At 37.5% G+C, this 24,294-nt stretch overlaps 2 protein-coding genes across 3 annotated transcripts in view; both read right to left on the reverse strand.

Annotated features, from left to right (window-relative positions):
- Window positions 1-5,024: 5,024 nt before the first annotated feature.
- The window catches only part of LOC134209395 (histidine-rich glycoprotein-like), a 28,674-nt gene continuing 9,404 nt past the window's right edge, over window positions 5,025-24,294 (reverse strand). The window contains exons 3-4 of the mRNA XM_062685379.1: window positions 10,962-11,162; window positions 5,025-5,473 (exon numbers count right to left, since the gene is read on the reverse strand). Of these exons, the coding sequence (XP_062541363.1) occupies window positions 5,138-5,473; window positions 10,962-11,162 (537 nt within the window). The 3' untranslated portion in view covers window positions 5,025-5,137. The remainder of the gene's footprint in view (window positions 5,474-10,961; window positions 11,163-24,294) is intronic.
- LOC134211276 (cuticle protein 19-like) lies at window positions 10,818-11,391 on the reverse strand. 2 transcript variants are annotated; one of them, XM_062687996.1, is made up of 2 exons: window positions 11,332-11,391; window positions 10,818-11,162 (listed from the first exon to the last, which is right to left on the reverse strand). In XM_062687996.1, exons 1-2 carry the CDS (start codon window positions 11,338-11,340, stop codon window positions 10,848-10,850), a joined length of 324 nt encoding a protein of 107 aa, XP_062543980.1. In that variant the 5' UTR covers window positions 11,341-11,391; the 3' UTR covers window positions 10,818-10,847. The 2 variants fall into 2 exon arrangements, with proteins under 2 accessions (XP_062543980.1, XP_062543979.1); XM_062687995.1 differs by having other exon boundaries at window positions 11,240-11,356.

Below are 24,294 nucleotides of genomic sequence, written 5' to 3' on the forward strand. Positions count from 1 at the left end.
TAAATGCCTCAGTCTGTCAAACAACTAACACACATGCTTAACATGTACGTGGGTAGTGCTGCCAACAAATTTCTATTGTGAAATAATTTCTCCTGTTTCAAACTTTTAGAATAGTAGAAAATTTTAATATGAATGACGAGTGTGTATGGAAAATATTTATTTGAAGACTTTACTTTTATTACGCTAGCGGAAAATAATTGAAAACCTACTTTTATTGACTGCATGATGTATTATCAGATGTGTAACATAAGATTATTTCAGTTCAAACCGACAGTTTGGCAACGCGTTTTTCGACTATAAACAAGGCGACGAAGAAAAAAAATTTCAAACACTCTAAAGTTTGAAAAAACAGATCATTTGAACGCCTTCCGGTAGTTATTTTACAATTATTTTTCACTTGAGCAATAAACATTGCTTTTATTTAGTGCGGAGTGAGAAAATTATGTGAAAAAGTGCGGTGGAAATCAGTGAATTAAGTTGATTTTGGTGACGGTGCTGCGCGTCTTCTACAGCAGTGAACGAACTGGATTTTCCTTTGTCGCACGGATAACGTAGGAAATTGTACAAAAAGTCACAAAAGCAAAGTTAAATTTAACTGTATTTCAAGTAAGTAACACCGGAATGTAATTCAAATGAATGCAGATCGTAGTGTACACTTTTTTCTATCTCGCCAGATGATTAGTTTATTATGTTAGTTCACAATTCGCGAATATTTAGTGATTTAAAATTTGATATGACGGATACTAGCGCCATGGACGAATTAACGCATAACCCTATATATTGCTTTTTTATAATTAACACCAAGTGCAATTTCACTGCCACTTAGGAATATTTTTCAGAAATCAAAATATGGGGGATAACACTTTTGTCTTCAAACTTTTGCAGCAATTTATTATGCCATATGTTGAAAATTGATATCCCTTTAACTAGCTTTTCCAATCCTAGGGAGGGCTAAAATCACCCACCCACCCCATTATTTATGCCAATGTGTACCATGATGCTCCGTCAGCTGTGGCACACAGCCAGGTTCCCTTTTTTTAATGGCTGCTTTGATCTCCTGCAGTATGGGATATCACAGATGACGCAAGTAATGTATCAGCCATGGTTCCTGTTATTCAATCTGTTCATTTGTGTATTGTGCCTTGCAACAAAATCACAATTTTTGTAATAATTTTCCAAGGTTCCCATACACTGAGGATAATCCGCACATATTTATTGGCGAAAATCCATAAAATTTAATTTTAAGATTTAAATGTGCGCACATCACCATTTACTATCCCAGGGCGCACTTAAAACAAATTATTGTAATACATAACATTAGCATCTGCACATATTTTTCATTAGCACAACACGATTTTTATTAGCCGAACAAATGAATCACAAATGCGGGGTTAACTGATCACAATCTATTAGTGTACACATATTTATTACGTGCAGATTATTCTGAAAGTAGATGTGAAAAATTTCTCCGCAGTACACAACGCCACAATCCACCACGTGGCGACCAAATTTTCAAAAATATCAAAGTACCTTTTTATCTGCAGGTACAGGGGATGTCCAAAATAACTGGGATAGGCAAATTTTGGGCATAATTAGATGTGTTGTAACTATGTCAATTATTATCCGATTTTGACAATCCAGGGATGCCTGAACTAGAAATTTAATGTAGTTTCACCATATGTCCATGGAACCGACCATGGTCATCGGATACCGAAGATATTCCGGGTTTTTCGAAGGTCGGTTCAAAATTGTGAATTTGTGGTGGGTATTAGGATAAGTTGTGGTTGAAAACAGATTAATATTAGTAACCACAAATAAAGTAGGGCTCTTTCTGATTGGAACCATATGTTGAAATTCGAAATCGGACCAGGATCAAGTGAGATATGGCCATTTGTTTAGAATCGGTGCCGATCGAGAGTTTTAAAAGGTACCAGGCCACAAATTCATTTGAATTAAACTTTTTGACCGATCTTCCATTATGATTACATTCCAAAAGTCTTCTGATCCGTCTAGAATGAAAAACCAATTAAAAAGACGGATCCTAAAGTCGTTGGGGTGCCCCCGAACCTGTAGAAAATGACATTTCAGTTTTAGCGCAAAAACTGGTCACTCGACGGTTCGTTTTTCATGGTTTTCTATCAGGAAGCGAGGTATGAATATAAAATGTACCATTGACGGCTTTGGCTGCTTCCGGGACCTACGGATTGTCCCGGGGGACCTGTAGAAGGGGACGTTTCAGTTTTAGCGCCAAAACTGGTCATTCGACGGTTCATTTTTCATGGTTTTTTTTTATCAGAAAGCGAGGTACGAATATAACATGAACCACTGACGGCTTTGACCGCTTCCGGGACCTACGGATTATCCCCGGGGAACCTGTAGAAAGGGACATTTCAGGTTTAGCGGCAAAACTGATCATTCGACGGTTCGTTTTTCATGGTTTTCTATCAGGAAGCGAGGTATGAATATAAAATGGACCATTGACGACTCTGACCACTTCTAGGACCTACCAACTGTCCCTATAGGAACCTATAGAAGAAAGCATTCCAGTTTTTGCGCCAAAACTGATCATTCGAACGCTGTTTTTCATGGTTTTCGATCAGGAAGCGATGTTTGAATATAAGATGGACTACTGACGATTCTGACCGCATCCGAGGCCTACGGATTGTTCCAGGAGAGCCTGTAGAAGAGGACATTTCAGTTTGAGCGCCAAATGAAGTCATTCGCCAACTCTTTTTTCATGCTTTGCTATCATGAAGCGAGGAATAAACATAAAATGGATTATTAGAGATTCTGATAATTTTCGGAACCTATGGATTGCTCCAGGTGAACTTGAAGACGGGGACATTTCAGTTTTGACGCCAAAACTGGTCATTCGACGGATTTTTTTCATGGTTTTTTATCAGTAAACGAGGTATGATTATAGAATGGACCATTGACGATTCTGACCGCTTCCGTGACTTATGGATTGACCCAGGGAAACCTGTATAAAAGGATATTTTAGTTTTAGCAGTAAAATCAGTCATACTTCATTTGGCGCTAAAACATAAAGGTCCCCTTCTACGGGTTCCCCTGGAGCAATCAGTTGGTCCCGGAAGAAGCATATTCATACCTAGCTTCCTGTTAGAAAACTATTAAAAAAGAAACGTCGAATGACTAGCTCTGGCGCAGATACAAAAATTCATCCTTCTGCAGGTATCCCTTGAGTAATCTGTTGGTTCCGGAAGCAAACAAAGTAGTCAATTATCTATTTTATATTCATTCCTTGCTTCCTGTTCGAAAACCATGAGCTACGAGCCGTCGAAAAACTAACTTTGGTGCTGAAACTGAAATGTCCCCTTCTACAAGTTCCCTGGCGGACAATCCGTAGGTTCCGGAAGCGGCCAGAGTCGTCAATGGTCCATTCTATATTCATACCTCGCTTCCCGACCGAAAACCATAAGGAACGAGCCTTTGAATGATTAGCTTTGATGGTTAAACTGAAATGTCCTCTTCTACAAGATCCCCTGGGACAATCCGTAGGTCCTGGAAGCAGCCAAAGCCGTCAATGGTTCATGTAATATTCGAACCTCGCTTCCTGATGAAAAAAAAAAACATGAAAAACGAACCGTCGAATGACCAGTTTTGCCGCTAAAACTGAATTGTCCCTTTCTACAGGTTCCCGGAGACAATCTGTAGGTCCCGGAAGCGGTCAAAGCCGTCACTGGTTCATGATATATTCATACCTCGCTTTCTGATAGAAAACGATGAAAAACGAACCGTCGAATGACCAGTTTTGGCGCTAAAACAGAAATGTCCTCTTCTACAGGTTCCCCGGGAACAATCCCTAGGTCCTGGAAGCGGTCAGAGCCGTCAATGGTTCATGTAATATTCGAACCTCGCTTCCTGATAGAAAACTATGAAAAACGAACCGTGAATGACCAGTTTTGACGCTAAAACTGAAATGTCCCTTTCTACAGGTTCCCCGGGAACAATCCGTAGGTCCCGGAAGCGGTCAAAGCCGTCAATGGTCTATTTTATATTCATACCTCGCTTCCTGATAGAAAACCAAGGAAAAATAACCGTCGAATGACTAGTTTTTGCGATAAAACTGAAATGTCCCCTTCTGCAGGTCTCCCGGGGACAATCCGTAGGTCCCGGAAGCAACCAAAGCCGTCAATGGTCCATTTTATATTCATACCTCACTTCCTGATAGAAAATCATGAAAAACGAACCGTCGAATGACCAGTTTTGCCGCTTAAACTGAAATATCCCCTTCTACAGGTTCCCCGGGGGCACCCCAACGACTTTAGGATCCGTCTTTTTAATTGGTTTTTCATTTTTGACGTATCAGAAGACTTTTGGAATGTAATCATAATGGAAGATCGGTCAAAAAGTTTGATTCAAAATGAATTTGTGGCCTGGTACCTTTTAAAACTCCCGATCGGCACCGATTCTGAACAAATGGCCATATCTCACTTGATCCTGGTCCGATTTCGAATTTCAACATATGGTTCCAATCAGAAAGAGCCCTACTTTATTTGTGGTTACTAATATTATTCTGTTTTCAACCACAACTTATCCTAATACCCACCACAAATTCACGATTCTGAACCGACCTTCAAAAAACCCGGAATATCTCCGGTATCCGATGACCATGGTCGGTTACTTGAACATATGGTGAAACTACATTAAATTTCTAGTTCAGGCATCCCTGAATTGTCAAAATCGGACAGTAATTTACATAGTTACAACATATCTAATTATGCCCAAAATTTGCCTATCCCAGATGTTTTGGACATCCCCTGTTTGTTTTTCTTAGGCTATCTGGCGCTTATTTTTCGATGCGACTAAAAATAGGCGGAGGAGTAGATTCTTTTATGCGCGGTACAATATATGCAGCAAAGGACCTCAGTGTCTACATGGTTTAAGAGGATTTTATTAACCAACCAACTGGTTCCATAAATACAACAAATAATTACGGCCTATTAAAAGCTATTAAAAGTGTGAGGAATGGCTGTGATATTATAATGATAAGATATATGAAATAGTTTTAGTGAGGAACCTTCTATTGTTTTGGCATGAGATGTTGTTACACAACTAGCAACAATTGATGAACTTAGTTAAAACGTAAACACAACATTTATGGCGCCCATCATTTCTAGTGATGCTGATCGATATTGGAATAGCTCTCGCCGTGCGGGTGTTGAGCGTGTCCGACTCGTTGCACGTGGGCCTGGAATCCATTGTGGTCATCGGAGTTGTACGTCACAATGCGGTGAGTTCCATCAGCCTCTTCCAGAGTGTAGGATCCTACCACTATGTCCCCATCACGGTGCTCCCACTGGCTCTTGTGGTCACCGGTGTGCGGGTCCTTCACTCCGTATTCGAATTTGTATTTGGGGTGCGAATCATAATGGTCCTCATGATGGGGGTGTTCTTCCAGATAGTAATCAGCGGATGCAATAACAGCCAGACAGGCAACCAAAGCAATGATCTAAAATTTTAAAATCGGAATTATCGAATATCGCTTGAAACGTCCTACAGCACAAAACTCGTTTTAACACACACCTTAAACATTTTGGATCTCCTGACGGGCTATGTGAACAATGTGACACTAGAATGAATGCTGCGGATAAACTGTTGCTGTTGACCAATTGCCGAAGAATATTTATACGAACGAAAATTTAACAATTCATAGTGCCCAGTGGTTACAAGAAGGTGGAAATGACTACGTGCGCCATCGGCTCGTCGTACGCAAACCAATCAAAAAATTTCATCTCATTTATGATCTTTTCGGACATTTGCTCGCGCATCCACTATTGGGACTATGATGAGTGGCTTCGCTAGATAGAGGTATGTGGTATGCAACTGTTAGGAGGCGCATCAATGAGAATAAATGAGATTGAAAAAAATGTGACAGAAAGGCTTAATCACAAAACACATCTAAAATACCTTCCAAAAATCTCGCCTTTTTCGGTTCTTATCGGATTTCAAAGATTCACTTATCCAGAATAAGTTTGGTTTGAATTTTAATTATTTTTAAATAGTTCATAGTTTGATGAGGGCATTGGCACGTCACTTTCTGCCAACAATCCAATGCTGTTGTCATTACAATGGCTTCCTGATTTTTTGTCAACACAGAATGGTCAACCGATAAAATATAGACGGAATTAGGATCATGAACTATGGTCAAAACAAAGAGAACTAAATACACTTGCCATAAGACGAGTTCCCAGCTTTTAACGCTAGCCATAAATTAACAAGGGGTGAATCGAATATGACATTAGCTGTGAACTTAATTCATGATACTATCTTGGTAGCCATGAATTAGATCCATTTATTGACCTGTCAAATTTGGTAAAACATCTAAACTAAGATCATCTAAATAGGTATGTTTTTAAAAACTAGTTCAAGTCAAGACTGATTTTATTCTTTTTTAAACTCTGATTGACCACAAAGAACTCGTATCAGAACACAATTGTGTTAATAATAATATTATATATTATTATAATTATATATAATTATATATTAATATAATAATATTAATAGCTATCAGATGGATTTTTTTAAGAATTCGAAGAATTCTGGAAGATTGGAATAAAGTCTCGTACGTCCTCCACATGCCCACGAAACATCTTCACATGATCCCATATCGATTGATCTGTATGACCATTTCTTTCTTCACAGCTTACCGGAAGGTCGTAAAGCTTACCCTATATTACCGGCTCTATGTGAGCATGTAAGACTCTCGATTCAATGCGGAAGTGGAAATGGAGAAGCGGAGACGGAAGTGGACTATCTAAAAATTATGATACACCACGAGATAATAGCACAAACCCCCCCACCCGCAAAACAACTCATATTTACCATGTTTGAGATAGCCTTAATAAAACTAGACGTGAAATTATGTAGGTTAGGCGAAAAAAGTATCAAAATAATAGATGGGAATGTAGGAAAAATTGAAATTTTCCACATTTTAATGAAACATCTAACATTTCGGCGAGGCAAAACGCCCTAGTGGAACTATCCTACAATGTACTCGCGTCTCCACGCACTGCCCATACCAGAATGCTGATATGCCGACGCATGGCACGTTGTTCCCGAAGAGCTGCCTGCTAAAAGGCGTTTTGCCTCATGAGTTTTTCTGCAATGAAATATCACCACTTTTTTTAAATGTGAATATTATCAATATGATTGAGATTTTTTCTAATTTTAATATGGCAACAGCTAGCTATATTGTTTAACTGTTGCGTGAGGTAGAAACGACCATAAAAATCGTTATAGGTAAGGCATAAAAGCAGTCTATGCTTAGCTAGGGCATATTGCCCCTCCTTCCCCTAATTTGGTAGTTTTATTATGACAAGACTCTCAATACGTTTCCCACTTTTTAGCATGAAGCGAATGATCTTTTTCGACTGGTAACTGAACTATTTTAGTCTGGAAGTTACGACAATATCATTCTTTATTGACGAATGTCCAACCGTTATTCCTTCTCTAAATATTGCTTTATTGCATATTTATATTTTGCTGGGAATTCAAATCGTTTTAGGATATTCCCTTATCTCAGAGGTTTTTAGATAATTTGTTTTTCAGCTTGCGTTTTTCAGCATTCGAGCATTCTGTGAACACAAATTGATCTTGAAATAAATTCAGATTTAGATAAAACGCCCTGCCATACTGTTGTTCAAGGCGCGAGTTCTCGCACGAAAATCGTGAAAAATATCCAAATGCGTAGGAACCCCAGAAGCGTGTTAAGCATATAACTTTTCCAACTCACTCTCTGTTCAAGTTATCTGTAAAGTTATCCTAAATCAGGCACCTAGAAGAGGCAAACCTAGAAAATAATTATGATCTAAAAGAAACAATTTGTTTAAATATGAAACCATGCTTCATGAACATGAAAATTCCAAACAAACTTATGACAGTCAAATGTTTTCAGTGAGTGAGTAAATAATTGAGTGAGTAAGTGAGTGAATGAGCAAGTGAGTGAGTGAGTGAATAAGTGAGTGAGCAAGCTAGTGAGTGAATGAGTAAGCGAACGAGTGAATGGAAGATTATTGTTCATTAGAGTATGAATGAATGAGTAAACAGACGTGATAAACCAATGAATGATGAAAGAATGAGTGACTACTTAAGTGAGTGAGTGATGGCAGCCAATCAACGCAAGGATGTGCAAGCTAAGGAAAAAAGGCCGTTTCTTCATCTATTGCATCATCAACGTGCACTGCACACACGAAGGGAGACCCGACGGCGAGAAAGAAGCGTTCTACGCACAGTTGGAGCAAACATACGATGGATGCCCACTGCGGGACGTCAAAATCGTCATCGGCGACATGAACGCTCAGGCAGGAGGGGAAAAATGTATAGACCGGTCATAGGACCGGATAGTCTGCACACCGTATTAAATGATAACGGCCAACGATGCATAAACTTCGCAGCCTCCCGCGGAATGGTAGTCCGAAGCACCTTCTTTCCCCGCAAAAATATCCACAAGGCCACATGGAGATCACCTAACCAAGAAACGGTAAACCAAATCAACCACGTTCTAATCAACGGTAGATTCTTCTCCGACATCACGAACGTCCGCACTTACCGCAGTGCGAATATTGAATCCGACCTCTACCTCGTTGCAGTATGCCTGCGCTCAAAACTCTCGACGGTTTACAACACGCGTCGAAGTCGGACGCCGCGGCTTAACATTGGGCGGCTACAAGACTGTAGACTAGCCCAAGAATACGCGCAGCAGCTGAAAGTGGCACTCCCAACGGAAGAGCAGCGTGTCTTGAAGATGGATGGAGAGATATTCGATCCGCCATTGGAAGCACCGCAACCGCTGCACTTGGCACGGTGCCTCCGGATCAGAGAAACGAATGGTATGATGGCGAATGTGACCAGTTAGTGGAAGAGAGAATGCAGCATGGGCGAGATTGCTGCAACACCGCACGAGGGCGAACAAGGCACGATACAAACGGGCGCGGAACATACAAAATTCGATTTTTCGGAGGAAAAAGCACCAGCAGGAAGATCGAGACAGTGGCGAGACGGAACAACTATACCGCGCTAATAACACATGAAAGTTCTATGAGAAGTTGAACCGTTCACGTAAGCAAACGTTCACGTTCTTAAGAACGAGCATGAGGTGATCCAAAGGTGGCGGAAGCACTACGAAGAACACTTGAATGGCGATGTGACAGACGAAGATGACAGTATGGTGATGGACCTCGGAGAACGCGCGCAGGACATAATTTTACTGGCTCCGGATCTCCAGGAAATCCAGGAGGAGATTGGCCGGCTGAAAACAACAAAGCCCCAGGGGTTGACCAACTACCAGGAGAGCTATTTAAACACGTTCACACGTTCATCCATCGTTCACACTGCGAAAATCAGAAGACTCCTGGGCCGGCCACGTAGCTAGAATGTCGGACAGTAATCCGGTGAAAATGGTGCACGACAACGATCCGACGGGAACAAGAAGGCGAGGTGCACACGTGTGGTGTGGATCGATCAGGTGGAGGACGATTTGTGGGCCCTCCGCAGACTGCGTGATTGGCGACAAGCAGCCATGGAGCTGAATGAAGAAGATATTTGTGTACTGCACAGGCTATTCCGGCCTTAGTCTGGTAATAATAATTATTCTTAACAACTATGACAGGGTGGAACTACATGTTCTCGTCGGCGATAGTAATTCCGCGTACGCTTTTGTTGCATGTAACCGCCTCGAATTCATGTTGCACTGAATTGTAATACAGAGTGCACAGTCTAAGAAAGAACCAAAAGAAATAGCACTTTGAGCATTTGGCTCAGTGTTAAATCCTAATTACATCGTCATTCTAAGTCAAGGCTAAACGGAAATTCAAAAATACGTTGGGTTCATCTGTCGAATTCATTCCCTAAACAAATCAAGAATAAACAATAACGGAAGAAAATCAAAAACTTGATCATTTCTTCAATATATTAAGCGCAAATTTGGATTGGACATGTTTTGTAACAAGTTCGCTATGCTCACAAGGCTCGCTGGATTGGAAAACAATAAGAATAAAATCCCCAAGAATTAAATGGAAAAGTAAAAACAAATCTTTTAGAACTTAGAATATTTCCATAAAAATGATGGACACAATAATAAAAATCATGAAATTTCAAATTTGTTGGATTTTGATCGACTATGGCTTTGCTCTCTATTTCGATGAATTTGCATTCATTCAAAATAGCGCATACCCGCACTTCCAAGTCATCAAACGCCCTTGAGAAACATTGAAAACGAAGTTTGCTTAGCAGTTTGCTGTTTCCACCACCACCATCTGTTTCTAAACTGCAACATCGTCGTGATCCATCTATGACACCAGCATATCCAGTTGCCCATTTAGAGGGGCCGAACGCGTAACAGATGCCATCATCCGATCTCTAGCCATCCAGGACATGCCGGCAATCTGCCTAAACACGCTAACGGCTGTGGATGCCTCACTTATTATGGTCAATAAATTAGCTCATATGCTACAAAAAGCGGTACGATTTCGTGCCTACCACTTTCGCTGCTTGTTCAGACTAATAAGCCGTTATTATATCATGCCCCATTATTCGTGCGTCGCGGCAGACATGATACCGTCACCTAGTCCGGGGGTGGTGAGCATCACCTGTTTGATATTTTTTCCGTTTTTTTTTTCACCATCAAAGTCATCAGATCTGCCCAGACTAGTTGATTACGAGTGTTTTTGTGGACATTTTCAAAGACTTTATGGCACTACTAACAATGCTCGCTCGTTACGACCGTCTACCAGACATAGCGGATCTTAGGCGACATAACTGAATCTTCTTTCTTTGTAATAATGTTTGTGTCAAACTACCGGTTATATCAATCTCTATTTATTCAATCAGTACTTTTGTCGAATGTTCGCATAACTTTTTCCATGAGCAGGATGTTTGGCAATGCCTTTGCGGTTGACCTGGGCTTGGAATCCTATACCCCTGCTTGATCGGTATTTCACCTCCCGATGGGTGCCGTCCGGCTCTCGCAGCATGTACGCTCCGACAACCAGATCGCCATTCCGGTGTTCCCAATGTCCTTTGTTGTCACCAGTTTTGCCACTTACCACTCTATAGTTGAATCGGTATCTTGGGTGACCACCTTGATGATATTGTTTGTTGGCGGAAACTATCACAATTAGGCATAATAGCGTGAGAACAATCTGCAAATGTATCAAACATGTTTGACATTCATAAAACAACTGTTTTCATTTTACAGAAAATTATTATTTGGTCTTACATAAACGTGTATTTCGACCTCAACTATATTATCTTCTAGATTTGTTGATAACGTCATCAAGAAAAACTCCAACTAAAATTGATTCTAGTTACCTTTATCATGATGGATTAAATTTCGCTGATACCAAACGCAGAGATGTTGGTCACTTTTACGACTGAAGTGAAATTGATCGATTGCGCAATTTTTATACCTTATTTTGTAACACAAAGGGCTGATACATAGACTAGATTCATGCGTACTTTTGTTATTCCATCTATCTTCTTTAGTAGGGTGAAACAACAAGACACAGAGATGCGTTGAAAAATGTACTGAATCGTTTTATAATATGATTGAGAAAGGCATAAAAGCAATGCAATAATGTCTTGGAAATGTGGGCATACTTGACCCAATTTATTGTCGTAACTGGAGCGTTTGACTGAGACATATTCATGAATCCGATCCACATTTGTTTGAGACTTGAAGATATGTATGCAGATTTGAATTTTTATTTTCAAGATATCGAGCAAGATATCGAGCAATGGATGGTAGAAGGGATATCTCCACCGGCATTTCTATTTTAATTGCATAATTTTGCGCCACTGCGGTATGTGGCAAAAGCAATACATGTATGATAGTGCGCAGGGTAATTTGTAATACACTGGATTCGCTATTTATCTTGTAACGTTTTACGTTTATTTGGCGTTAAAATTTACGTTAATACTCGTAGCTTCAGACGTTCTTATTTTTTAGGCAATATCAAGTGTAAATATGTTTTAAAGTAATTTTTTCATTGTCATTGAGTTTAATAGTATGTATTTATATGTTGTCTGTTTTAATTTCAATTTTGTAGCTTCCGTAGCTTCCGGGTCTCCAGTAGCCTTGCGAGCAAAGGCGTAGGATTGCCAATCCGGAGATGGCGAGTTCGATTCTTGGTCCCGTCTATGATGTTTTCGGGTTGGAAACATTCTCGACACCCTGGGCATAGTGTATCCATTGTACTTGCCACACAATATACATACTCATGCAATGGCGGGCATAGAAAAAGCTTTCAATCAATAACTGAGGAAATGCTAAAAAGAAAACAAAGTTGTAAAGCAGGCTAAGTTCCAATAGGAATGTAGAACCATTGAAGAAGAAGAAGAAGCTTCCGACGTTTTTTGCCTTTCTCGTACAACGAATTTGTACCAAAAGGCTATCATTTCACTTCAAGAACAAACTATTTATAGAAGGCCCGGAGACCCATAGTTATACCAATCGACAAAGCTCGAAGAGCTGAGCAAATGTCTGTTAGTTTGTGTGTGGGTGTTTATGTATGTATAGGTGTGCACACGAGATATGAACATACATTAACCATTTTTTCTTATACTATGTACATACATACAGACCCAGGGGCTCGTGACGACGTAGCCTCAGCAAAGAAATAAAGGAAGTTGACAGGAATCTGATCTGGGCCCAGTTCAAAGCTCAAGCGAACAGCCACCCATGATGGAGATCTTTTATGCAGAGCGTTAATGAATAAAGCTTCCAATGAATTTTTAATTTTGCTATGATTAAATCATTTAATGCTATGATTAAAGATTATGATTCATGAATAATTCATTTTGACTAATGATTAATGATTATGATTCACGATTAAATTACTATTTGGCAGTGAATAACGATTATGATTAATGAAAAAATTGTTTTTAGTATGATTAATGATTTAAGATCATGAATAAATTTAAATATTGCCCCAATTTGTGCAAGATTGAATGATTGACGATCGATATGATTAATGATTAATGATAATCAAATTGAATATTTTGCATAGTGATCAATAGTCAAGTCATCTTTCTCATTGAGTAAAAAGATAAATTATGCATTCCAATTCAACAACGAAAAATTTATATATTGTTGTTACAATAGATTTTAACGAAAATCCAAATCTATAGTGCACCTCGATATAAATCATCTTCGATTGAAACTTTCTTTCCGTCAAACTTGAAAGCGCAACGGAATAATAACCCTCGAACTTTTCCTAATATTCTAAGACTGACATATGTCGAAAGTGATGCATTGTAAAAAGGCTTTCTGCAATAAATATTTCTTTTCGGTACAGATACCAATTAAAGTATATTTTTAAACATGTTCATTGATCATCTTGTTTCAAAATGTACAATTTTTCTCCCTCTTCCACTTTCTTTTTTTTTGCCTAATTATATTTGCTACTTATCTAATACATGCATTCATCTCTTAGACTAGGTGTTCCCTGTTTTCTTAACACTATCATCCTTATTTGCTATGTTTCTTTTTAGTTATTATTAATACATTTCAATTGCCTCTGGCAGTTAGGATTTTTCCTCTGGTTTAATTGAACCATGTAGGAATTACAATGTTTTTAACTTAAACTAAACCTAACCTAATCTTCCACTTTCTCTTTTGCATTACTTCTCCCCACTGGGAGATTGGCAGTTTTTTATTGAGTAATTCCACAGTTACAAACATCGAGTTTTCTGAGCCTTGTTACTATTTTTGTATTTATATTATTTCGAATCTAACAAGACGATACTTTCTTGTCCGGGGTAAATCAAGGAAATTTTCTAACCAACAAATTTCTAGTCGTTACATGTTAGCATTTGAAATACAATTAACCCTATTTTTACGTCGCTTATTGGATGGATGTAAAAAGATTATAACGTAAAATGAATTTGAGCTTAAATTACCAGTTTTTCACTAAATTCATTGACCTTTGGACACTTTCAGGCAATACATAAACATAGCAATTCATGAAACCAAATTGGATATGTTAGTGTCTTGCTTCGTAGCTCATTAAACATTATTTTGAAATACTGGATGGAACATTGGCATAAGCTCTTATGACAAGTAAAGACATTCCACTAAAAGCTCTAAATATTGTTTTTATCATAGGCTGGTTATTTTTCTCGTATACTTCAAATATTCATAAATATGTTTTATGAGATTAGATCTAAACTGGACTGAAGTAAAGTTATGATCTCTGGAAAAAATCTCAGGATTTCTTCAGCAATTCTAGACATAATTGGTATTAACATCTGGAAATCAACCGAGAGTTCATTTATATTTCCTACAACACCATCAGCATGGAGCAGAAATCTTTTTCTTCATAGTGATTGATATGCGTTAAAAATCTTTGAGAGAAAAATGTGAAAAAAAAAGTTTAGTGATATTTTGTGAAAAATATGGATGTTGAGCTTTCTTACAAAAACAACTAATGAGAGTAACTCAAGCTGAATAATATATTTGATGACTTACCCGAAAAAAGGCAAAGTCAATGAAAAGATATTCGCTAACAGGCTTTCGATTTATGGAACGAGGAGATTTTTTCCAGAACAAGTTTTGAATTCATGCGTTTATGATATGTGTTATAAGTGCTGAAAAATTGAGCAATAGGGGAAGTGCACCGGTTTTGGCCAACTTAGTGCCTAATTTGGCCAACCCTGAAAAATACATATTTTTCCAAAATAATCGATCAGTTGAAAGCAGCGTTGAAGCGTGAGGGATATATCTCTTGTTGGAACTAATAAAACCCTTGCGAATTGCTTTATTTTTGGAGTTATTCGCAAAATTGGCCAAATTAGGAACATGGCCAAAACCGCTACAGTTCCCCTAGTTCTAATGTTTTAAACTTTTAAAATGGGTTTTAAAATGGTATAAAAGTTAAATGATTAAATATTAATGAATAAACATAATGAATTTTTGATTAACGATCAACGATTAACGATTATGATTATGACTAATTAATAATGATTAAGTAACCATTGAATAATGATTTCATCATGATTTCGATCTCACAGAAACAAATTCCCTAATATCTTTGGAGAAATAAGAAATGTTTTACTAGCTAAACCTCGTGTTGTGGCTTAGATTCAATTCTTGCTCCAGTCATGGAATCTCTTCGACAAGGAAAACATTCTCCACTGTCTACTGGGTATTTCCGTTTTGTGGGTCGTTAAATCTTCGCAGATTTAAGGATACTTCAATTTTAACATAATTTTTATACTCTAGCCGTTGAATAACTTCAATATGTTTACATGTCATTCAACACAACATGTCGCATTTTCGATGCTAAACGGTTGTCAGTCGACGTCAGATTCAATAAAAGTGCATTTGATTTTGCAGTGCAATGCAGCTTTTATTGAAGTTTAGTGATCATATAGGGAAATTGTTCCATTTTCCATCTCATTGAACATATCTTCATCTCATCGCAAAGCACTTATCTTGTCGCTTCTTTTTGCTAACATGCGTGCTCACTGCTGAAAAAAATCACAAAAATAAAAATCAAATCAAATTATTTTTCATTGCTTTGTTTTTGATGGGGTGGAAATGGGAACTATGAGGTGAAGTGTCAAGCCGTTCCCCTAACTGCAACTGCAACTATCTAGTTGTACTTGTCATAAGACGAGTTTGTACAATCCCATTTAATTCCACCACTTAACAGTGGTGGAATTAAATGGGATTGTACAAACTCGTCTTATGACAAGTGAAGACATTCCACTAAAAAGCTCAAAATATTTTTCTTATCTAGTTGTAGTTGAAAGTATTACAGTTAAATGGCTTGCAGGTATTGAACATCTGCGGTATCCTACGTTTTTCAGATCATGGTCCATCTGGAGCCTCATTATTTCAAAATATCTTCAGATATTTCTGATTTTGTAGATTGCACTCTGTCGTGTCCTCAGGAGACGGCTGCATCCGAATCAGCCGTCTCCAGCTGCTGCTCGATCCGCAGCAGCTCCGAAGCACTACTGCTTCCCGCGAAATACATCACAAAACTGAAGCTGACTCCGCTCATCTGTCACTCACACATCTGGCACTCGTGTCCAATGTATATGCCCTCTTATTCTGCTTATATTTATATTATCAATACCCGTCTCAATCCCTACATCTTCCGCCTGTTCTACTCTCTTATAGCTTCATTATCATTATTTTGTTCTACTATTTAATTCAATCTACTATTTTATAATGAGTTTTTTTTTCAGTTGCGAGCTTTTAAGTTCCGACCGAACAGAGAACTGTGACATTCATGAGATTCACAACAAATTAAAAAAATTAAACAAATAAACTCATCAAGTTTTTTTTTCTACTCATATATGAGTGTTCACTAATTCCACATAAGTTTTACATAGTTTCAAACCGATTTCCATAGAAAGTGTTCAAATCATGCAATTTAAAATTTCAAATAAAATTCACACACAAACACGTAATTCGAATCTCCAATCAAACCATTAACAACATTCTACGCAACTTTTCGCTTACTTGAACTTAATCTTTGTTACCATTTTCTAACACTGAACTCAAGACAAACACTGATCTCGGAATGCAGTCATGGATAGAACTTACCAGGCTCTAGAACATCAATCTTGCATCAAAATCAAAAAACAATCATTAACAACATTCTACGCAACTCTTTGCTTACTTTTTTCCTACTGTTTGTTTACATTTCAAACACCGAACTCAAGCCAAACAATGATCTCGGAATGCAGTCATGGATAGAACTTACCAGGCTCTAGAATATTATTCTTGCATCGAAATCAGAAAACAATCATTTACAACATTCTATGCAATTCTTTGCTTACTTTTTCCTACTCTTTGTTTACATTTTCTAAAACTGAACTCAAGACAAACACTGATCTCGGAATGCAGTCATGGATAGAACTTACCATGCTCTAGAACATCAATCTTGCATTAAGATCAAAAAAATATCATTAACAACATTCTACGCAACTCTTTGCTTACTTTTCTACTGTTTGTTTACATTTTCTAACACCGAACTCAATACAAACACTGATCTCGGAATGCAGTCATGGATAGAACTTACCAGGCTCTAGAACATCAATCTTGCATCAAGATCAAAAAAATATCATTAACAACATTCTACACAACTCCTTGCTTACTTTTTCCTACTTTTTGTTTACATTTTCTTAAACTGAACTCAAAACAAACACTGATCTCGTAATGCAGTCACGGATAGAACTTACCAGGCTCTAGAACATCAATCTTACCTAAAAATCAGAAAACAATCATTAACAACATTATACGCAACTCTTTGCTTATTTTTTTTACTGTTTGTTTACATTTTCTAACAACGAACTCAAGACAAACACTGATCTCGGAATGCAGTCATGGATAGAACTTACCATGCTCTAGAACATCAATCTTGCATCAAGATCAAAAAAATATCATTAACAACATTCTACGCAACTCTTTGCTTACTTTTTCCAACTTTTTGTTTACATTTTCTTAAACTGAACTCAAGACAAACACTGATCTCGGAATGCAGTCATGGATAGAACTTACCAGGCTCTAGAACATCAATCTTACATCAAAATCAGAAAACAATCATTAACAACATTATACGCAACTCTTTGCTTATTTTTTTTTTACCGTTTGTTTACATTTTCTAACAACGAACTCAAGACAAACACTGATCTCGGAATGCAGTCATGGATAAAACGTACCAGGCTCTGGAACATCAATCTTGCATCAAAATCAGAAAACAATCATCAACAACATTACACGCAACTCTTTTCTTTCTTTTTCCTGTTTGTTTGCATTTTCTAACACCGAACTCAAGACAAACACTGATCTCGGAATGCAGTCATGGATAGAACTTACCAGGCTCTAGAACATCAATCTTGCATCAAAATCAGAAAACAATCATTAACAACATTATACGCAACTCTTTGCTTATTTTTTTCTACTGTTTGTTTACATTTTCTAACAACGAACTCAAGACAAACACTGATCTCGGAATGCAGTCATGGATAGAACGTACCAGGCTCTAGAACATCAATCTTGCATCAAAATCTGAAAACAATCATCAACAACATTACACGCAACTCTTTTCTTTCTTTTTCCTGTTTGTTTGCATTTTCTATCAGCGAACTCAAGACAAACACTGATCTCGGAATGCAGTCATGGATAGAACTTACCAGGCTCTAGAACATCAATCTTGCATCAAAATCAGAAAACAATCATCAACAACATTACACGCAACTCTTTTCTTTCTTTTTCCTGTTTGTTTGCATTTTCTAACACCGAACTCAAGACAAACACTGATCTCGGAATGCAGTCATGGATAGAACTTACCAGGCTCTAGAACATCAATCTTGCATCAAAATCAGAAAACAATCATTAACAACATTATACGCAACTCTTTGCTTATTTTTTTCTACTGTTTGTTTACATTTTCTAACAACGAACTCAAGACAAACACTGATCTCGGAATGCAGTCATGGATAGAACGTACCAGGCTCTAGAACATCAATCTTGCATCAAAATCAGAAAACAATCATCAACAACATTCTACGCAACTCTTTTCTTTCTTTTTCCTGTTTGTTTGCATTTTCTAACACCGAACTCAAGACAAACACTGATCTCGGAATGCAGTCATGGATAGAACTTACCAGGCTCTAGAACATCAATCTTGCATCAAAATCAGAAAACAATCATTAACAACATTATACGCAACTTTTTCTTTCTTTTCCTGTTTGCATTTTCTAACACCGAACTCAAGACAAACACTGATCTCGGAATGCAGTCATGGATAGAACTTACCAGGCTCTAGAACATCAATCTTGCATCAAAATCAGAAAACAATCATTAACAACATTATACGCAACTGTTTGCTTATTTTTTTTTCTACTGTTTGTTTACATTTTCTAACAACGAACTCAAGACAAACACTGATCTCGGAATGCAGTCATGGATAGAACGTACCAGGCTCTAGAACATCAATCTTGCATCAAAATCAGAAAACAATCATTAACAACATTATACGCAACTCTTTGCTTATTTTTTTTTTACTGTTTGTTTACATTTTCTAACAACGAACTCAAGACAAACACTGATCTCGGAATGCAGTCATGGATAGAACTTATCATGCTCTAGAACATCAATCTTGCATTAAGATCAAAAAAATATCATTAACAACATCCTACGCAACTCTTTGCTTACTTTTCTACTGTTTGTTTACATTTTCTAACACCGAACTCAATACAAACACTGATCTCGGAATGCAGTCATGGATAGAACTTACCAGGCTCTAGAACATCAATCTTGCATCAAGATCAAAAAAATATCATTAACAACATTCTACGCAACTCCTTGCTTACTTTTTCCAACTTTTTGTTTACATTTTCTTAAACTGAACTCAAAACAAACACTGATCTCGGAATGCAGTCATGGATAGAACTTACCAGGCTCTAGAACATCAATCTTACCTAAAAATCAGAAAACAATCATTAACAACATTATATGCAACTCTTTGCTTATTTTTTTTTACTGTTTGTTTACATTTTCTAACAACGAACTCAAGACAAACACTGATCTCGGAATGCAGTCATGGGTAGAACGTACCAGGCTCTAGAACATCAATCTTGTATCAAAATCAGAAAACAATCATCAACAACATTACACGCAACTCTTTTCTTTCTTTTTCCTGTTTGTTTGCATTTTCTATCACCGAACTCAAGACAAACACTGATCTCGGAATGCAGTCATGGATAGAACTTACCAGGCTCTAGAACATCAATCTTGCATCAAAATCTAAAAATAATCATTAACAACATTATACGCAACTCTTTGCTTATTTTTTTTTACTGTTTGTTTACATTTTCTAACAACGAACTCAAGACAAACACTGATTTCGGAATGCAGTCATGGTTAGAACGTACCAGGCTCTAGAACATCAATATTGCATCAAAATCAGAAAACAATCACTAACAACATTATACGCAACGCTTTTCTTTCTTTTCCTGTTTGTTTGCATTTTCTAACACTGAACTCAAGACAAACACTGATCTCAGAATGCAGTCAAGGATAGGACTTACCAGGCTCTAGAACATCAATCTTGCATCAAAATCGAAAAATAATCATTAACAACATTATACGCAACTCTTTGCTTATTTTTTTCGACTGTTTGTTTACATTTTCTAACAACGAACTCAAGACAAACACTGATCTCGGAATGCAGTCATGGATAGAACTAACCATGCTCTAGAACATCAATCTTGCATCAAGATCAAATAAATATCATTAACAACATTCTACGCAACTCTTTGCTTACTTTTCTACTGTTTGTTTACATTAACTAACACCGAACTCAATACAAACACTGATCTCGGAATGCAGCCACGGATAGAACTTACCAGGCTCTAGAACATCCATCTTGCATCAAGATCGAAAAAATATCAAAAATCATCAATTCTTCGCAACTCTTTACTTACTTTTTCCAACTTTTTGTTTACATTTTCTTAAACTGAACTCAAGACAAACACTGATCTCGGAATGCAGTCATGGATAGAACCTACCAGGCTCTAGAACATCAATCTTACCTAAAAATCAGAAAACAATCATTAACAACATTATACGCAACTCTTTGCTTATTTTTTTTTACTGTTTGTTTACATTTTCTAACAACGAACTCAAGACAAACACTGATCTCGGAATGCAGTCATGGGTAGAACGTACCAGGCTCTAGAACATCAATCTTGCATCAAAATCAGAAAACAATCATCAACAACATTACACGCAACTCTTTTCTTTCTTTTTCCTGTTTGTTTGCATTTTCTAACACCGAACTCAAGACAAACACTGATCTCGGAATGCAGTCATGGATAGAACTTACCAGGCTCTAGAACATCAATCTTGCATCAAAATCAGAAAACAATCATTAACAACATTATACGCAACTCTTTGCTTATTTTTTTTTTACTGTTTGTTTACATTTTCTAACAACGAACTCAAGACAAACACTGATATCGGAATGCAGTCATGGGTAGAACGTACCAGGCTCTAGAACATCAATCTTGCATCAAAATCTAAAAATAATCATTAACAATATTATACGCAACTCTTTGCTTACTTTTTCTTACTCTTTGTTTACATTTCTAACACCGAACTCAAGACAAACACTGATCTTGGAATGCAGTCATGGATAGAACGTACCAGGCTGTAGAACATCAATCTTGCATCAAAATCAATAAAAATATCATTAACAACATTCTACGCAACTCTTTGCCAGTGTTGGGAAAAACTCAAAATCTCAAAACTCACGAACGATTCAAATCAAGCGTGAGTTGAAACGCACCCAACTCAGCACCTAAAAAATCATGGCTGAGTTGAATCATCCATTTGAATCATCGTAGGTTTTCTTTTGTTCTCCTTCTTAAATTAACAGTAAATTAACGTTCAATACACAGAACAATGAATACTCTTGCGTGTGTAAACAATAAATTGCACCCAAATTGTTTTTTTAACACTTTTTGGAGCGAAATGATTTTGTGGTAAATGAGTGAAATGATCCGTTTTAGCATGAAAAAATTAAGGCGTGATGCATTCCTTTAAAATCGCAAACGAGTTAGTTCACGCGGGATCGCTCAAAGATTGAGTTTTATGAATGATTTTACCAACACTGCTCTTTGCTTACTTTTTCCTACTCTTTGTTTACATTTTCTAAAACTGAACTCAAGACAAACACTGATTTCGGAATGCAGTCATGGATAGAACTTACCATGCTCTAGAACATCAATCTTGCAATCAGAAACAAATCATCAACAATATTCTACGCAACTCTTTGTTTACATTTGCTAACACTGAATTCAAATCAACTACTGATCTCGGAATTCAGTCACGGATAGAACCTACCAGGCTCTAGAACATCTCGCATCTTAATCAAAACCAAATCATCAACAATATTCTACGCAACTATTTGCTTATATATTCATACATTGGTACCCTCTCGGGGGAATGATTGTTTACCCTATCAGGGATACCCTCTCGGGGGAATTACTGTTTACCCTCTCGGGGGATTTACTGTTTACCCTCTCGGGGGAATTATTGTTTACCCTCTCGGGGGAATTATTGTTTACCTTCTCGGGGGAATTATTGTTTACCCTCTCGGGGGAATTATTGTGTACCCTCTCAGGGGAATGATTGTTTACCCTATCAGAATAACCCTCTTGGGGGAATGATTGTTAACACTAACAGGGATTACCTATCGGAAAATAATTGTCTAGTTCACACTCCTAATTATCCACACTTTGAAATCTATAGATTTAATCCACTTAGTTTATCAGCGCACACATAAATATCTCCCATGGGATATACAAATAATATATATTCAAATAAAATTTCTGGTTGTCTCGAATGAGAAATTTACCTTTTTAAGAAAAATAATTTCTTTGGTGTCACATATTCTATTTTTGCAAACAAATTTTTCCCCAGTGTCATAAATGTCACAAACGAAACTTTAATAATATTGCGTTTCCGTGTACTTTCTTTTTTCAAACAAAACAAGCACTCGCGATTCCGATTTTTTTTTCACTTGCGACCGAGCGTATAATTTCGGGAGCGCCACTGATCATAACGTAGCGACTTGGCCATTGTCGTGTCCTCAGGAGACGGCTGCATCCGAATCAGCCGTCTCCAGCTGCTGCTCGATCCGCAGCAGCTCCGAAGCACTACTGCTTCCCGCGAAATACATCACAAAACTGAAGCTGACTCCGCTCATCTGTCACTCACACATCTGGCACTCGTGTCCAATGTATATGCCCTCTTATTCTGTTTATATTTATATTATCAATACCCGTCTCAATCCCTACACACACATGCATATGATTCTCATATTCGCTAGATCCTCTAAGATTAAAATGCTTCAGATTCAACTCAACTTGTGTTGATCCTTCAGAATGCCTGAATTCTCTACTACTTACGTAAATTTGCTAGATTATTAAAATTATTCAAATCGTCATTGAAACATCCTTTTTCTTCTGATTATTCGGATATGGATTTATAGATTCTCCAGACTTTACAGATTCATCATGAAAGCGGAACGTTTGTCCCGATAAACAGTATGGCAATGCGGGACATGTAGACTGAATCCGGGACATTCCCACATAATCCGGGACGTCTGGTCACTTCATATCAGTGATCCCCAGCATGCTTACTATCAAGGGCCACACAGAAGTTTTGAGCTGATGAAGCGGGCCGCAGTATATTTACAGAATATTGAATATTTGAACAAAATATTTAATTCGTGTGAATCTTTTTCAAATAAATTATGTACTTTGAGGCCATTTTAATCAACAGATTTTATCGCCATAGCTGACTTTTAGTCTATAGTACCGTAGTGGACTTGTCATGAAAAAAAATGTTTTTTTTGCTATAGCATCTTGTATCCAACAGAAGAAAATATTCTATGCTGTTTTCCCAAATGATCATATAGCAACCGATTCTCTAATTTTTAACTCATGTTATTCATGCTCGAGGTTTATTATAACGGAGGTGTTCTTTAAAAAAAAACTCTTTTGTAATTATGAGCAAAATTCGTCCGAGATTCTAAGCATCCATCTGGAATTCTAAACAGAATCCGTTTGGGATTCTAAACAGAATCCGTTTCAGACTCTGGAAAGAATTCTTTCGGGAATCTGAAAAGAACCCTATGAGAATTTTAAACAGAATCCGATCGAGGCAAGATTCGGGGCAGAATGTTTTCGAAATTTGATTGAAATTTTAAATAGAGTCCGTTTAGAATGTTTGAGATTTTGAACAGAATCCGATTGAAGGTTCTGAACAGAATCTGTCTGCGATTCTGAAAGGAATTCGAATGGTATTTTGAGCAGAATTCCCTGTTGATAGTCAACGTAGTTTCTGTAGGAAATCCACCAAATTTCAATTAAAATTCTCGAAAACATAACTTGTGAAAAATAAAAGCATTCTCCTTACGGAGCAGTGTATGACAACATTATGTTTACCTGTAGTTCAATCTTGAGTTTTTTTAAATCTGCGATTAAATACAAATTTGCTATTATCATAACCGGGGGCGACAACAATTGTAAATTCATGAATTATAAAGATAAAACTATTCACGATATATGAATATTGCTTTAACATCATAGTAATGTGAACTTGGCAGGTTCCCGAGTTCACCGAGATATTGGGAAAGATTTAAAGCTTTTCCTGTCATATAATGCTTATCAATGGGCCACATGTGGTGTATTCTCAGAAAACCTTCGCAGGCCGCAGGAAAAGGCTCGGAGGGCCGCATGCGGCCCGCG

Source organism: Armigeres subalbatus, chromosome 2 (assembly GCF_024139115.2).
Source record: "Armigeres subalbatus isolate Guangzhou_Male chromosome 2, GZ_Asu_2, whole genome shotgun sequence".
Taxonomy (NCBI): domain Eukaryota; kingdom Metazoa; phylum Arthropoda; class Insecta; order Diptera; family Culicidae; genus Armigeres; species Armigeres subalbatus.